The sequence below is a fragment of the Daktulosphaira vitifoliae genome, unplaced genomic scaffold (genome assembly GCF_025091365.1).
Source record: "Daktulosphaira vitifoliae isolate Bord-2020 unplaced genomic scaffold, ASM2509136v1 Scaffold_2, whole genome shotgun sequence".
In the NCBI taxonomy this organism is placed as follows: Eukaryota; Metazoa; Arthropoda; class Insecta; order Hemiptera; family Phylloxeridae; genus Daktulosphaira; species Daktulosphaira vitifoliae.
Window position 1 is genome coordinate 37,134,910 of NW_026099573.1, and position 16,895 is coordinate 37,151,804.

Here is a 16,895-nt window from a genome sequence, read left to right on the forward strand (position 1 = left end):
TTCAGATTTTATTAGTTAAACTTTTTCAACTAAATTTTTGAACATTTTCCGGAAATATTGATACTTTTATTTAATCTTAAATTTAAGCTTATATACTGTGAAAAAAAAATCGAGATATAGTGAAAATAGTTATCATATTCAAAAATGTGCTATTTTTGTGTTAAAATTTTGGGTTTTGTATTTTAATTTATTTTAATATACTTTATAATGGGGTACACTGAATTTCATGAATATTATATAATACTAATTGACATTGAAAAAATTAATTATAATGTTTGAATCCGCTTAAATTGCCAATTTTATTAAAAAATGAATGCGACGAACGTTTGCCGATTCAGTAAAAAGCATTGCCTGTGGCATTATAAAATGTTTAAATTCTTATACATTTATATCTAAATAATTAATTTATTTTTATTAGTCAACATTCAATTGCTGTTTAATGAAAACATGTTACTATTCAGAGCCTATCATATTACTAAGGTGTTTATGAGATTGGTATTTTTTTCTATTCATCTATATGATGTTACAGTATGATAGCTATGAAACTATCTTTTACTATATTTATGAGAAACCATATTATGACTTTTATATTGCGTATAACTTATACATCTATAACATGTTGGATATTAACAACTTTACAGCATACATTGTTTGATGAAGTTAAAGTCTATGAGATGTTGATTCAAAAACATCTGAATAATGAGAGACAAAATAATTTATTTAGGGTTGGTTTAATAAAATTTAATATAACACAAAACTTATAAAATCAAATGGTAATAAAAATTTTATTACAGATAATGAAATTTTCAAATATTAAAAGTATATATTATAATAATAAATTAATATATTAAATTTAAAATGTAATACAATAAATACTTAATATAACTTGTGTAAACTTTGTCTTTCCTTAATAAAAAAGTATTGCCATCAAGCTGTAAAAATAAAATAATACTTAAATGTAAATTTAAAAAAATTTTGAATATTCTATAATTATAGTATTAAAAAACAAATATATATTATATATGTTTCACTAGGGCATGTTCATTAGTAATTAACAGTATATAATTATTTTTGAAAACTCGAGAATAAATAATATAATTACTATTTGTTAAAATAAAGATTTGATAAAAAGTAAATTCGTGATTTTTATTAAATTACATAAATTAACTTCATATCCATTACTTAATTTATAGTTTTCTACAAAATCTGTGCTATTATGATCACTGTACATGGTACTTATTTTTTTTAAATTTAATTAGCAGCTTTTTATAATGGTAAACATAAATGAGAAATTATTTTTTTTAAAAGTCCCGAGTAATTTCATATTAAAAAACACTAAAATTTTTCTGGTAACCATGAATTATTACATAATATGAAAGGTATATTAAACTGAGAATATCTTCAGTTACAAAATGATCACTATAGTTCATTTTAAATTGTTTCACAAAATCAACTAATAAATTATAGGTCATATCATTTTTATTTACACATAGATCTGGAGCTATTAATATTTTTATAGAACGGTGATATTTAATGAAATACAAATAACATTTTTTTTAGACTGCCTTTTAATATGATTAGACAAGTATACAAAAAAAGGATTCAAAATTCATTTGCCGTCCAGTATTTAATATAATGACCTTGGTACCCTTACAAATTCAGATGGAAAATAATTTCTTAAATTATTGATATCAACATCAGCAACATTTAATTTTTCTGAGGGAATCTTTGTTGATAATTTGATACTTCAAAACTTACACTGAGTTAATAAACAACCCAACCCTTTGTTTTTATTATAAAATAGACGATATAATTAAGTGTCGATATATATGAATAATTAGTGATCACATGGAACATAATAACGTTTCTGTTCATACATTATATAATCACCTTACACAAGACATAAAATTAGCTGTTCAGTTTATAAAAAAATTAATTATTCTAGTGACGATGCAGGCACGGTACGGGATTAGAACCCGCCACCCAAGGCGTCGTATAGACAAACCTTACCACTAGGCCACCGTGCACTTATAACTCAGACCCTGAACTACTATATTCCATACTGTTCTACGCTATTCTTCTCTATCCAGTAACTACTGTACAGAAGTGATGTGCTGATGCAGTTGATAGTTCGTATCTCTTATTTTAAGAATGCCTGTCGAATGCCGTACTGCATTTGGTAGTTGATGCCGAGGAGGCATGTCGGCTGGCTGTCGGGACGCTGACTGAGCGTACCGAGGCGCCGCGGTCTTATCTACGTCGTGCGCTATCTCACGTAGATCGGCGAAAGACGCTGGATGCATTGACCGTATTATGGCGCGGTAATCGTCCCGTAAAAGCCCCGTTAACTGTCCCACAAGTTGTTGTTCCGGTAAACCGCAACGTACTCGCGCGACCAAACGTTGTTTATGGATAATAAACTCGGTTAACGGGTAAATCCGTTTAACGGTTTACGCTCGAACATGTTGGAAATCTGTCGCTGTTCTATTGAGACAGCGACCTTTCTAATTCAGTCATACGTGCCTCAATCCGCGCATATTCCGACAGGTCGCGAATGTTCTGTCGGATCGCCCCGACTTGCTCTGCCACGTGCGCTTTTAAGCAGGCAACGTATAGGTCCTCAACAAACGGCGCGCCTAGTCGTCCGCTTGCGCGCCTAATTTCCCCTGGTTGTTCCGCGAGGTTCTACGACTATGGCCGCTGGTGATTCGTATTAGCGTCGATCTCTCCTTAAACCATAGGTCCGTGAGTTTTGGTTATCGTACCCGTACACGTGTGTGTGTCATCAATATTATATATATAAACAAATTTTTATTTTGACTGACCAATAACGACCGCGTACCATACGCCCTACGTATATGTATTTATATATTCCTACCGCCGTTTATACCTCAGGTATAACGTTCCCCACCCCGCCCGCCCACAAAACACGGCTATACCTAGTACATGATAGGTTTACGTACTTAAGTCGCTTTACATGTATATATATTAGGGTGCCCCTTATTTATAAAATTTAAAAATTACAAAGTCCCACCCACTAGAATTCTTCGAATACATGAAAAAATAAATTTTACACGATTTAGAGACGATTGGTCAACTCTAAGACGTGCCCCAAGAGGGTTAAAAATAACCTCCCAGGGTGATTTTTTAGTCTGTTTTGTCTATCTCAAAAACTTTAGCTTATGCGAAAAAGTTTATTGGGACTTTTTTGTAGGTATACAATTTTTCTATAAAAAGTACATATACAAAAATTTTCGAAAAGTTCTTATTTAGCTCTAAAAAAATAAAAACGCATATGTTCTATTCTTATCGGTAAAATTATTAATTTATAATTCGTTCATTGTAAAAACAAAAACAAATTCATTTAACCGTTGTTTTAAATTTAATTTTCTATACACTTTTAAATTGACATTTTTTTCTGTTATTTACTATTCAAAACCTACAATTTTTTTAATTTTAATTAAAAAAAACACATCAGAGTAAAATTAATATCATTTCAGCTTCACATTGAAGCTAAAATAATGTTAACTTACAAATTTATATACAATCAGAAACTATTTACAAAAAAAACATACTAAAAAATTTACTACATATTTTAAATAATTTATCTTTTTTAAAATTCTTGGCATAATGTGCTTTTATTGCAATTAGGAAAACAACGCCGGTATTCTGTAACAATCTGTAATAGGTATTGTTTTTGTGATTCGTCTTTTGTTAAAATATTATTATACTCTTCTATGAGTTTCACGCCCCTCACTGCCAAAACATTTAGAACTTTTAAATTATTTATTATTATTTTTCCTCTGATATATTGACTGATGTTTTTCCACAACAAAGGATTGATACTTAAAAAATCAGTTTCAATGTCATATCTTTTAAACAACTTTTTTGACTCAGTTGAATTAAAATCATCTATACTTTTATTTTTAAAATCATTAATTTCATTTAATCCTACTACTATACGTTTGTTTGTACATGGATCTTCTTTCCGACTATTTAATGAATTTACCATTTTAATTTTAGTATCTTCACATAAATCATCATCAAAAAATGCCAATGTTGCCGTTTCGGATACTAAGTACCATAAGTGACAGGAAATTTTTTTTAAAACTACTTTAGAAATATCTTTATCTATTGGTTCATAATCAATTATATTTTTAATAAATTGTATATCTAAATTTGGCGCTAATGCAGCATTTGGTGCACTGAACCATTGTTTAATATATAAACTTGTAAAAAAAATACACAATGAATGAATATTATTTAACTCTTTGATTGACAATTCAAATTGGCCCCGAAAAAAAAATATTTTCGAACAATAAATGGCCTTGACCATCCAACGAGCATGATGAATTGGGCCAGGAATTTTAAAATAAATTCAATTCAAAGGTGTTTCACCAAAAAATATTATGACCCATTCTAAAAGTTCCTTATAGCCACCTCGAGGTTGGTATTTTTGTAATTGTTCAAAACTAAATTTCAAAATATCGTCTTTTTTTGTTTTTAATTTTTCTAAAATAACAGTATCTTCTATTCCACTTAAGTAATTTGTTTTATTTATATTTTGCCAAGACTTTTGGAATTTATTGAAAATAATCTGGTCCAGATGACGTATTAAATTTTACTTCAAAAACACTTTTCAATATAATATCATAAATATGATGTCTGCATGGTAAGTATAAAATATCACGCCCTAACATTTGCTCCGGTAATATGCAGGCACCTTTAAGTCTACCTGTATTAGAAGCAGTAGTGTCACAGAATAATGATTTAACTTTGTCAGTTAAACCCCATTTTTTTCCATTTTGCCTCTGAGCCAATAAAAATTGTTTATCAACTTCAATTTTAATTAAGCATAAAGCGTCAGAATTAGGGATATCACAATTACCAGATAACATACAGTCTTGGAAAGCGAAATTTTAGCTGGTTATATACATAGGCTCATCTTTTCAAGAATACCAGATTAAAAACAAAAAAATCATTAAAAATAATAATCAATAATTTTATCTTGAAAATGACTTTTTTTTTAACCCATAAACAACATAAATTTTATGGCTCTATAAGTTATGAAGATACTAAGAAAAACCGTATAATTTTTTTTTGTTTTTACGATGAATGATTTATAAATTAATAATTTTAATATAAATAATATGAATAGAACTTATGCGTTTTTATAATTTTAAATAAGAACTTTTCGATATGATATTGCTATAACACTCACGGATTGTTTATTATCAATTATGACTATCAATAGATATACTTTTTGTATTGTCAGCTAGTGTATTTATAAACTCACAACAATGTACCTTAATATCATTGATAATAACAATGCTGTGTACCTGCTAATATCGATGTCATAAAAAATCAATTAGCTACCTGTATTTGTAATCCCTTGTGTATTATACCTATATATTAACTCAAAAATTTGAAACTTTAAATGTTTATATCTAATAAACAAATTAAGTTTCATTAAAAATTCAAATGCCATTTACTATTGAATTAAAAACTCAAACATTTTATTAAATTAAAAATATGTGTTACCATTTAAAAAAACAAAGTTGACACCTTTACCAGGCATAAGGGATGAACTTAAAAAGTATTATATAGTTAATAATTCAAGAATAATGTGTAACTAAAGATAGTAATAAAAAAAAATGTTTAAATTATTATTATTCTGTAAGTAATTGAGTGGGTTATGAAAAAAAATCACTCTGTATAAGTATTTTTTTCAAAAAACGAAAATTGCCGTTATTTTCTAATCACACTTCGTATGCATTTTTGTACTTCTGGGTAGTTTTTAAACTAAATTAAAAACTATTTTTTATTATTTTTACTAAAATCAGTAAACTTTAATTGAAACAAGTAGTTTTATTACATTAAATTTTAATTTACCAATGACTTGCGCATTGCAGATTGTGCTAATGAATAATTGTAGACACTGAAGAAAACAAAGAATAGGAGAGTGTTTAACCGTGGACTTTGTTTTATCTTGATTATATTTAAATTACTCCCATAATTATGTTAAAACAAAATCGATATTGCATAGGTGTCTCAAGTTGTATACACTATTAAAAGAGTGTTTTACAAACGATATACTAATAAGAGGGTTTGGATAAAAATTATTGGAAAGTTTTACTTAATTTCTTTTCTTCTTAAAAATACTTATTTATAACAAAAAGCAGGAAGTTTTGAAAACTTTTGAATAATCAAGTTTCCCTACAACACTTAGACTGTGACAATGGACATTTTCATACATATATTTTTATATAAAAAAAAATTAATACATACGAAAAATTTTCGTTACAGAATACACTTTTAATTTACCAAATTTTAATAAAAATAAATAAATGTTGCCTAATTATACTCTAAAATGTATTAAAATTATTTAAAAATCACAAAAATTAATGATTTTTGTTACCTCCATGAAAATGCATGTCAAAATTGTAAATAGGGATTTATCAAAAGAAAATGAACTTTCATAATTCGATTCTTTTGACCTTTGTTAGTTAATTATTGTTTCGATTATGAAATTAAAATTATAATTAAAATTATAAAATAACAAGAATTCTTTTTTTTTAGAAAGGACAGCTCTCTTCCTTTTAATATACTTATGGGATTAACATTGAAAGCTGCATAATCCTTTATGAAAATATTTATAATTTATTTAATATTATATTTTTGTAAAGGAGAGGTGGATAAATCGGGTACTTACCACTGAAACTATATGCATATATTGTTTAATATAATGTATATGCAAACAAAATTTAAAAAAAAATGACGTAAAAACTGTGTCAAAATACAAAAACCGTGAATTTTTTACCACCAAATTTACACCAAAAAAAACATTTTTCGTTTAAATTTAAGTGCCGTTTACATATAAAATACAAAGAGAGGAAAATTCCTTTAAATATTTGTAGTTATGAGTGTATAGGAACTTTTTAAAACTTTGAAAATGTTAAATTTTCATGCAAAAATTGCTATTTTGATGCCTCCTCTATGGGTATATAAGGGTCAGATTAAAAAAAAACCAACACAGTAAGGTCGCAGCACAGTGGGGACGTGGCATAGTTGGATCCAGTATAGATGATATCTGAAAGTGATTAAAATCACTATCATAAAAAACGCTTCGATGCAAATCTGTAGATAGTGTTTAATTTTAAGAAATTGGTGGATTATTATAAAAGCATAATTAACTCCTATTTCCTTAATTATACCCAGATTAGTAATTCTTTTAATTATATATTATATAATTTTTATAATTAATTGTTTTCAAATTATTATTGATTTTGATTTTGAATATATTAAAAGTAATCATTTTTAACCTACTTTTTATTGTCATTTAAAGTGAAGTTTTAATAAAAAAAAAGTTTTATGATTTATAAATGTAATATATATATATTACATATATTACATATATCGAATTTATATATATATATATATATATATAAATTTTTTTTTTTACAACCGTTAGATTAGTTAATACTGTCGTACGTCGGTAGTGCCCCAACGTAGACACAAAGGTTTATTAAAGTTTTATGTATATATATATATATAGACGACGAGTTCGTCGTCCGAGCTCTTCTCGAGTCCTCCCGTTGGATAAACTGATCAGCCCCAATCTCTCTAATTAGTGGACTACTAAAGGGGTAGAGTTTAGACCCGTCAGCACAGTCTAGCTCAAAAGTAGCAGACTGAAGGGTGGCTCCTTGTCAGCCACCAGCACAACTACCTTTTTACTATACCCACTAAAGGACGGTTAAGCCCAAACACTAGCCAGCTCGTACACTAANTTTTTTTATTTACGAAATGTATTAAACACAAAAGTCAAATAAAATATAATATAATAATTTAACACAAAATTAATTAAATCTTATAAAAAAAGGTATAAAATTATTCTTACGTTAACGACCTAACCCGTAACTCGACGTTTCTTCTACAAAAACGTCCAGTCTCGTCTCGCTCCGTATCGTTCCGTGTCGACCCCCTATACTCTTCATGTTTCCCTTTTATATTCTTTTTCCCACCATTATTAATTTGCTTACCCTGCATTTCCCTTTTATATGGAATTATTTTATTGCTTAAGAGTTCAAAAATTGCTTACTACTATTGTATGGCTTATATTATACTAAAATCGACGTAATTCAATACTTCCTCATATAATTACTACAATACCAACTGGGTTAGATATATCCCGGGGAAATTTAAGTGCAGTAGTTTCCCGTTGCCTTCTGCACTGGGAACACGGTGCTTATTTGCAACCGTAGAAGTGCACGCATGGTCACCCCTCCGTTCATGTACGGTGGTAGGCGTTGCCTTACCACTAGAGTTTTGTCAACAACTAGTGTAACCACCGCGCCACCAATAATATTTATTTATATAAATAATAAATAATATATAAATATAAATATTACTTATCTTAAATAAAATATAATGATCCATATGTTTTTCAAAAAGTTAAAGCTTTATAAAGTTAAAATATAAAAACGAATTTATTTACTAAAATCGTATTTTTTTTTTTATTAACTTTGATGTCCTTTTTCACCATGAAACCAAAATAAAGTCCGAAATTTTTTGTAGCTTCGATGCAAAGCTTAGAAGTTATTTAATTTTACTATGATGTGTTTTTTTTTTATTTTTTTGTGTCTGTGAACGCTTAATCTCAGCTCTTGCTGGACCGATTTTGATGAACAATACGTCAAAAGATCACAAATTGTATCTAATCGAAGACATTACCCTCAAAAATTGAAAAAAATTTTCTCATTCTCCGTATATAAAGATATAGAAATCAGGTAAAGCAAAGTAAAAGTTATCCAGGGGCAGACATAGATTTAGATCATAATCTTGTAATTATAGAAACATGAAATACCTTAAAAAGCCTACAAGAAATCAAAAGACATTGAAAAAATGGCACATAGAAAAACTTAAGTAGAAAGCAACAAGAAGACAATTTTACAAGGAAGTAAATGGAATAATACGAGTAAAACAAACAGAAAAACCAGGAAATTATGAGGATATATAGAAAATATATAGAAGAATGGCTAGAAAAAATGTGCTCGTCTGTAAAAATTTATTTAGCAAGAAGCTTAAGTGATAAAGCATATAGAATTATAAAACAACTTTTGGGGCATACAAATGCGGAGCAAAAGTTCTAAGAGGAAAAGATGAAAAAATTGTTCTAGAAGATAGTGAAAAAATTTTAGTTTGAAAGGAATACATATAAAAGTTATACAAAATAGAAAAAACGGACAAAAAGTACAAAATACTAGAAATAGAAAATAAAAATCTTGACTCTATAGAATCTACCATCATAATGGAAGAAATAGAATTGTCAATTAAGGAACTAAAACGTAATAAAGCCCCTAAAATCGATAATCTAAATGGCGAACTTCGTATACCTTTAGAAGAAACTTGAAAGGAAGCCCTGTGTAATGTAACAATAAAGGCCTATGAAACAGGATAAGTGCCTGAAGACTTCGAAAAATGCGTAATGATACCTTTACCAAATTCAGGAAGCGCTAAAAGATCTAAGAGAGATGAAGATATTTGAGGGATCAAGGTTGGTGGGATGCTAGTTCAGATGCTGCGATTCGCAAATGATATTTCAATGATAGCACGCAGCGAAAAAAAACTAAAAAGAATGTTTCAAAAAATGAATAACACACTTAAACAAGAATACAGTATGAATATTGATAAGACAAAGACAAACATACTAGTATGCAGTAGACAACAAGTAGACACCAACATAATCATGGACGATATTAAGTTGACAAATATAAATAGTTATATATACCTCGGAAGCAGAGTCACAAGTGATGGGAAAAGTTACTCAGACATAAGGTGTAGAATAGCACAGGCTAAACAAATGTTTTTCAAAAAGAACAAACTTCTAACCACAAATCCAATTTTGACAATAATTAAGGCAGACCAAAGAAAAATAGAGGCTTTTGAAACATGATGCTGGCGAAGGGTCTTAAAAATTTCTTGGACAGAATAAGTGACTAATGAAGGAGTGTATCAGAAATAAATGAAAAAAGATTAATATTGATGACAATCGTGGAGAGAAGAAAGAAGTGGATAAGACATTTCATAGGAAACAATACACGGATAACGACTATAATTGATGGAAGCCAGGTAGAGGAAGATCTAGGCAGTCACATATAAAACAAATCATGTTGGATATAGGAACTGAGACATACAGAGAATTGAAGAGAGTCGCATTAAATAGAAAAGAAGAAAGGAGTATTTTATCATTCAACTAATTTACGGATTGAAAAAAAAATCATAAGACACGGTTTATTGCAAATCTATAGATAGTGTATAATTCTAAGAAATTGATAGATAATTACAAAAGCAACAATAAATCCTCTTTCCTTAATTGTATCCTGATTTCTAGTTATATGATTCATCGATATAATATATAAATAAATGCTAATTATAGCAATCAAATTTAGTATGAATTTAATATTCAATAATTTAATATTAAGGAAGGAAAAACTTTCAATTTTTGAGGAAAATTATTTCAACTAGATACAGTTTATGATATTTGACGTTTAATTTAAAGTAATCGATAAAGAGAGAGCTGAGAAAAAATAGTGACAGCAAAACTAATATTTATAATTTTTATATTTTAAAATGAGGTAGTTTTTATACAAATTATATTAGCTAATTAACGAATTAAAAGTCTTTTCGAACTGCACATTATCAAGATCAAAGAGTAAAGCAAAAGAAACTATAGGTGATTATCAGGGAGGATTCAGACCAAGTAGGTCGACAGTAGATCAGTTATTTATCCTTAGACAGCTGTTCCAAAAAACATGGGAGTTTGACAAAGAGATACATGTTCTTTTTATCTGCTTCAAGCGTATGATAGTATACACTATAGAGCTAGCATAATAAGTTGCCTGAAAGAATTTAATTTACCACAAAAATTAATAAGACTAATTGAGATAACCATCATAGAAACATTCGTTAAAATCAAGGTAGTAAGTGCAGAAACAGAGCCAATACTAATAAAATCTGAATAAACCCTGAAAACAAGGAGACTTAATATCACCGATTTTATTTAACTTAATTTTAGAGATATTAGTAAGGGAAATGTATATTCAAGCACAAGAAGGTGTTAAGTTACAAGAATCGTCTATAGAAGTTTTGGAATACGCGAATGATGTGGTAGTAATGAGCAAATCACACAATAATTTTTAGTTTTGTATTCACTCGTTTGGAGGAAAAGGCAAAGAAACTGGGATTACAAGTAAACGAGGAAAAAACAGAATACATGGTTATAGGTAGATGAGATAGTGTGGTCGCTTTTCCTCACTTGAAAATTGATAGATATGAGTTTAGTAGAGCCAAAAAACCATTCTGACCAAGCCTTATAAAAATTAATTCATAATAATTCAAAACCTTAATTAAAAATTAAGGTTATATTATAACCTTAATATGCCCTGTTGTAAACTATAGGACTGAGCCCTGTCCACTAAAAAAGACTAAAGAAAGGAAATTACTGGTTTTTTAAAGGAGAGTCTTAAGGAAGATTTTTAGGTCTGTTCAAGACAGAGAAACGAAAGAATGTAGAACAAGGAAAAATGAGGAACTAGAAAGGGTGTTCCAAAAAGAAAACATATTAAGCGTAATTAGAAACCGAAGACTTCAATGGGCTGGGCATGCTATGCGAAGCCAGAACAATCTTATAAGGATGATCATGGACGAGAATCCAGTTGATAAGAGACCACTGGGAAGACTACGATTAAGGTGGGAAAATGTGATAAGAAATGACGTGGAAACGCTGAACGGAGGATAGGATTGAAAAACAAGAGCGGCGGATAGGGAAGGCTGCAGGATTGGACGTGTGATGGGATGGTCTTGATGGATGGAAAACCCAAGAAGAAGAGGAAGAATTAATTGAATAAATTATGATGTCAAAGTCAAGCAGGCAAGTAAGGTTAAAAAAAAGTTATAATAAGAAGTTGAACTTTTTTTATTATAAGCTTTCGTAAAAATTAACTTTAAAGAACCGAAAAAATAGGTTTAAAATGACATTTTGCACAAAGTTTTTTAACATATTGAAAATTAAAAGCAATTATAATTTGAAAAACGATTTTTTTTTAAGTGCATAATTAGATCTTTATATAATAAAGAAGATATCTTATTATGTCTGTTGCTTAGGTTGGATGCTTAGTTAAGACTTTTAGTAGGTAAAAAGGACAAATATAAAATTACTTCAGGTTAATACATAATTAAAAGAAGAAATATTATTTTTTACTTTATTATTATTACATATTTATTTTATGTTTCGATTACATAAGTTTTACATGATGAAAGAATCACACAGTATCTTTCTATGTAATTAGGAAAAACAAAAAATACTTTTTAATTTCTCGAAACAGTTGGGTAAGAATCTTTTAAAATCTCTTTATAATCTTTTGACAAAAATGAACTGTATTCTCTGGTAATTAACTCAAAAATGATTTTCCATTTTTTCTTTATATCATCTAGTTGATTTGGTATAATTTCAAATTCGTATGAGGTGACGTTGTGTTCGTGAGGTTTGGGAAACCCATGAATTGCTTTTGTAAATACATCATGTGGTAATCGGACTATATTTTCAAAAATTATTGTGAATAATTCTAAGTATTTATCCATCAAGAATTTGATAATTTCCTTACATATTTGTGGTTCATTAGGTCTAATTATAGCAAAATCAATACGTAGGTCATATAGTATGTTATTGAAGTGTTTCGATTTAATTTGTGCGTTACTCAATTGTGTACAAACTTCTTTAAACGATACCCAATTTATTTCTGCATCATTATCAATTTCAAGTATCATATTGGTATATACGATTAGTAAAAACGCATACTTAAAAGTTCGATCATCCATGATTTTTTCTGCTTCATCAATAGTAGATACAACATTTTTTTTATACGTAGTTGAGTTATTGATGAAATCTTCAAGTGTTATATTGGATAGAATAAAAGTAGAAGCAGAAACAATGAGAACTTTCTCCTCTTTGATATATTCCCATAAAGACAATTTTTCTATCATATCTAGTTGTATTTTTAAATGATTATCATAAACCGTAGAATGAGCTAAAGTTCTATTATTAGGAAGATTACTCTCCTGCAAAAATTAAATTAATAATTTATATAAAATTGAAGTTAAAATATCTTCCTTCATTAAAAACCTATTCTATGCATTAACGTATTATCATAAAATATTTAACGGTAGAAAACATTTAGATTAGGTAAAAATTTTAATAATTTGATTATACGAGTTATTTTATAATGAGAATGTCATCAGTTCTATTTACCCTGTAAATGTCCTATTCAAAGAAATTTAGTGCAGATTATAGAAACTAGTATGGTTGTATTAGTATTAATGTAGTAATGGAATTATCTATCCAAGACAGTCGGGATCCCTTACATTGAACTAGAATATAAAATTAAATCAAATAATGCTTCAATGCGATTGTGAATAAAAGATTTAAAAGAAAATAGAAAAAATTTAACGAAAATTTTGCAAATTTTGGCTTAGAGCTACCTATTACTTAAAGAAGATAAGTCGTCAGGATACTTTTCTTTGTTTTTATCTTAAAAATTGCTTAATTAGATTTTCAACAAACTTTAGTCAGTTAATGACTAAATAATAAAAAAATATCGTGATCCAAAAAGATCACAAAATTACTATTTAACCTTACCTACATTTGTATGTATTACGTGAGTAGTGCTGTATTTACTTAAAAACAAACTTTATTCACAAAAGATTTAAATATTTTAGACTTAATGGTAGACTCACATAGATTTTAATGACTTTGAATTGAATTTTATCGTTTAAACTTCGAATATATTCCTGCAATTGTTGAATTCCATTTTCTGTAAATAAAATGATTTCATAATTTGATATTTTTTCAAAAATATTACAATGAATTTTTATATTGTCATGATCATGATTTGTTTCAACAGGTAACATTAAACAGGATATTTTAATATGATCTATACTTACCATCGTATAAATATTGTTTATGTGTTTCTTTGTGACTTAAAGTAATGTATTTTTTTGCGAATGTCTTAAAAAAACAAATAACACTGATTAAAAAAAAAAAATTATATTATTTTGAATAGTAGTTTTAGTTTTAGTTTTAGTTATTATTGAGGTGGACATAATGCCCATGCACTCAGACCTGTTGGTCCATTGTGCGCACCTCATAACGAAGTGTCTTGATTCGGTTTACCCACCTAAGTGTTATCACCAAATTGTTAATACATTACCAACCATAAAGTCACCTCTAAAGATGACCAAAGAGTCCTGTCCTTCTGGCGAAATTAAGTATCTCTCTGGGTTTTAGGTTTTTAATATCCTCTTTTTCAGGAAATGGTTTATTCAAGTAGTTTGATCTTAGTGTGGACAAGGCTTCACATTCGCACATGATGTGAAATGAGTCTTCCTCTTCTACTCCACACTTCCTGCACAATGGTGATTCCGATACCCCCATTGCGTTAAGATGCTTAAGCAGGTGACCATGTCCTGTCAGTAGACCAGTCAGGGTGCTTATTTGATGTCTAGTCATGCTATTAAGATCACCCAGCAATAAACCAGGGGTCTTCATAAACATTTTAGATTGTCTAGGTACTACCAAGTACTTCCAGATTTTCCTGTGTTGTTCTCTGCACCAATTCTTGGGTAACGCTTTGAGCGATTGCTCAGTGAGCCCTACCACTGGTTCTGGTCCAACATAGGTGTTCTCTGCTCCTTTCCTGGCTAGAAAGTCAGCATTCTCATTTCCAGTGACACCGATGTGTCCCAGTACCCACGCTAGTGTAACTTTGTTGAACCTCGATAGTGATCTGAAGTTTCCCTGCATTCGAGGACCAGCTTTGAATTGACCTGATCGTTACAGAGTGCTTTCAAAGCCGCTTGACTATCACTTAAGATAGTTATCTTCCTATTTTTGTATACCAGCAGGTTCTGAGCCCCTACCAGTATCGCCATCACCTCTGCTTGGAAAACAGAGGGTGTTGTGCCCAATGACATACTGACATTTATTCGTGGCTTTAAGCCCCAAATTCCAGCACCTACCTTTCCTGATTTTTTGGATCCATCTGTATATATCACAAATCCTCCTTTGTCAGTCAGGTGGTTAATATTCCATTCTATACGTGTAGTGATCTCCACTTTGTAGGGAATGTTATTCTTAAGAACCGGTTTGATATAGTCCAAGGGGTATTCTAAAAAGCCCTTGTCTATCTCTTTTAGTATTTTACCATGTTCTGTTGTATCACTCTCCAAAGTCAACATACCTAAGTTGTGGAATCTTAGTGCTGTAGCTTTGACGTGAGCTTTCACCTCTAGATGCAGAGGAGGCAATCCAATTAGTGCCTCTAATGCGACCGTTGGTGTAGTTCTTAATGCTCCAGTGATGGCAATAGCAGCCATTCTCTGTATGCGACTAAGTTCTTTCCTAGCTGTAATGAGTGCTGTTCTGGTCTACCAGACTAGGGCACCGTACAATATCATAGGTTTAATCACTGACGTGTACAACCAATACATAACTCTTGGTTTAAGACCCCATGTCTTTCCCAAGGCTCTGCTGCAAGTCCACAATGTGGTCATTGCTTTTTTGATTCTTGACTCAACATGTGATTTCCATTTTAGCTTACTATCCAAGATAATACCTAAGTATTTTACTTCTGATTTTAAGCTAATTTCTTGTCCATTCAGAGTAAGAGTGTCCAGGCTGTCTAGTCCTATTCTCTTTCTAGTGAACATAACAACCTCTGCTTTATTTGGATTAACAGATAGACCGTACTTACCAGATCATATATGTATAGTGTTAAGTCTCTGTTGTGCTAAGTCAATAATAGTGTCTGGGAATTTACCCACCACTGCTATAACCAAGTCATCCGCATAGGCTTGTGTATAACAATATTTGTTTAACTCTCTAATAAGCGAGTCCAATACTAGACACCATAGCAAGGGGGATAGAACCCCGCCTTGTGGGCATCCCTGTTTGACACTCTTGATTACTTTGGTCTCATTGAGCTGTCCCAAAATGGAGCGTTCCTTAAGCATGGATTCTATCCACTTAATAATAAGTGGTTCTATTCCATGCTGTTGTGCAGATTCACACATAGCATCGAAGGGAGTATTGTCAAAAGCCCCTTCGATGTCCAGGAATATACCTACTGCATACATTTTATTCTCTACAGCTTTCCCTATCTTAGTAGTTAAGCAGTGTAGAGCTGTATCAGTAGATTTCCCCGTTTGATACGCATGTTGGTTTTCATGTAAAGGGTTCTCCTTAAGAGGCCCCTCCTTGATGTACCTATCAATAAGTTTCTCCATAGTCTTAAGAAGAAAAGAAGTAAGACTTATTGGTCTGTAGGATTTTGCTTCATAATAGTTAGTGCGGTTAGGTTTGGGTATAAACACTACCCTAACCTTACGCCAGCTTTCTGGTTGATAACCATAGGCAAGGCATGCCCTAAATATTTTGCAGAGATGGGGGACGATTATCTCTAACCCTTCTTGCAGAAGTGCAGGGAAAATTTCGTCACAGCCTGCAGCTTTAAAACTGCCAAAGGCTTTTATTGCCCATCTTATTCCACTTGGGGTTATCACTTTCCTGGTTAGTCTCCAATCAGCACAGGTCACACGTTTGTCCTGTGCATCATGTTCCTGTTCTCTGTTGTTAATTGTAGAGTCAGGAAAATGTGTATTCATCAAATGTGATAATGTTTCATTATCATTATTGGTGAACATTCCGTCTGGCAGTAGTATTGCCTCGACAGTTTTGTTTGGTTTATTCCTAAGTGATCGTAGTAGTCTAGTTGCTATAGGGAGTTGTTGTATATCCCCACAGAACTTCTTCCAGCTTTCTCTTTTGGACTTTTTCAATG

General features: G+C 30.3%; 1 protein-coding gene across 1 annotated transcript in view; it reads right to left on the minus strand.

Moving 5' to 3' along the window:
* Positions 1-12,252: 12,252 nt before the first annotated feature.
* LOC126897608 (uncharacterized) overlaps positions 12,253-16,895 on the minus strand; it is a 15,503-nt gene continuing 10,860 nt past the window's right edge. The window contains exons 7-9 of the mRNA XM_050671331.1: positions 14,002-14,065; positions 13,795-13,871; positions 12,253-13,119 (exon numbers count right to left, since the gene is read on the minus strand). Coding sequence (XP_050527288.1) covers positions 12,370-13,119; positions 13,795-13,871; positions 14,002-14,065 — 891 coding nt within the window. The 3' untranslated portion in view covers positions 12,253-12,369. The remainder of the gene's footprint in view (positions 13,120-13,794; positions 13,872-14,001; positions 14,066-16,895) is intronic.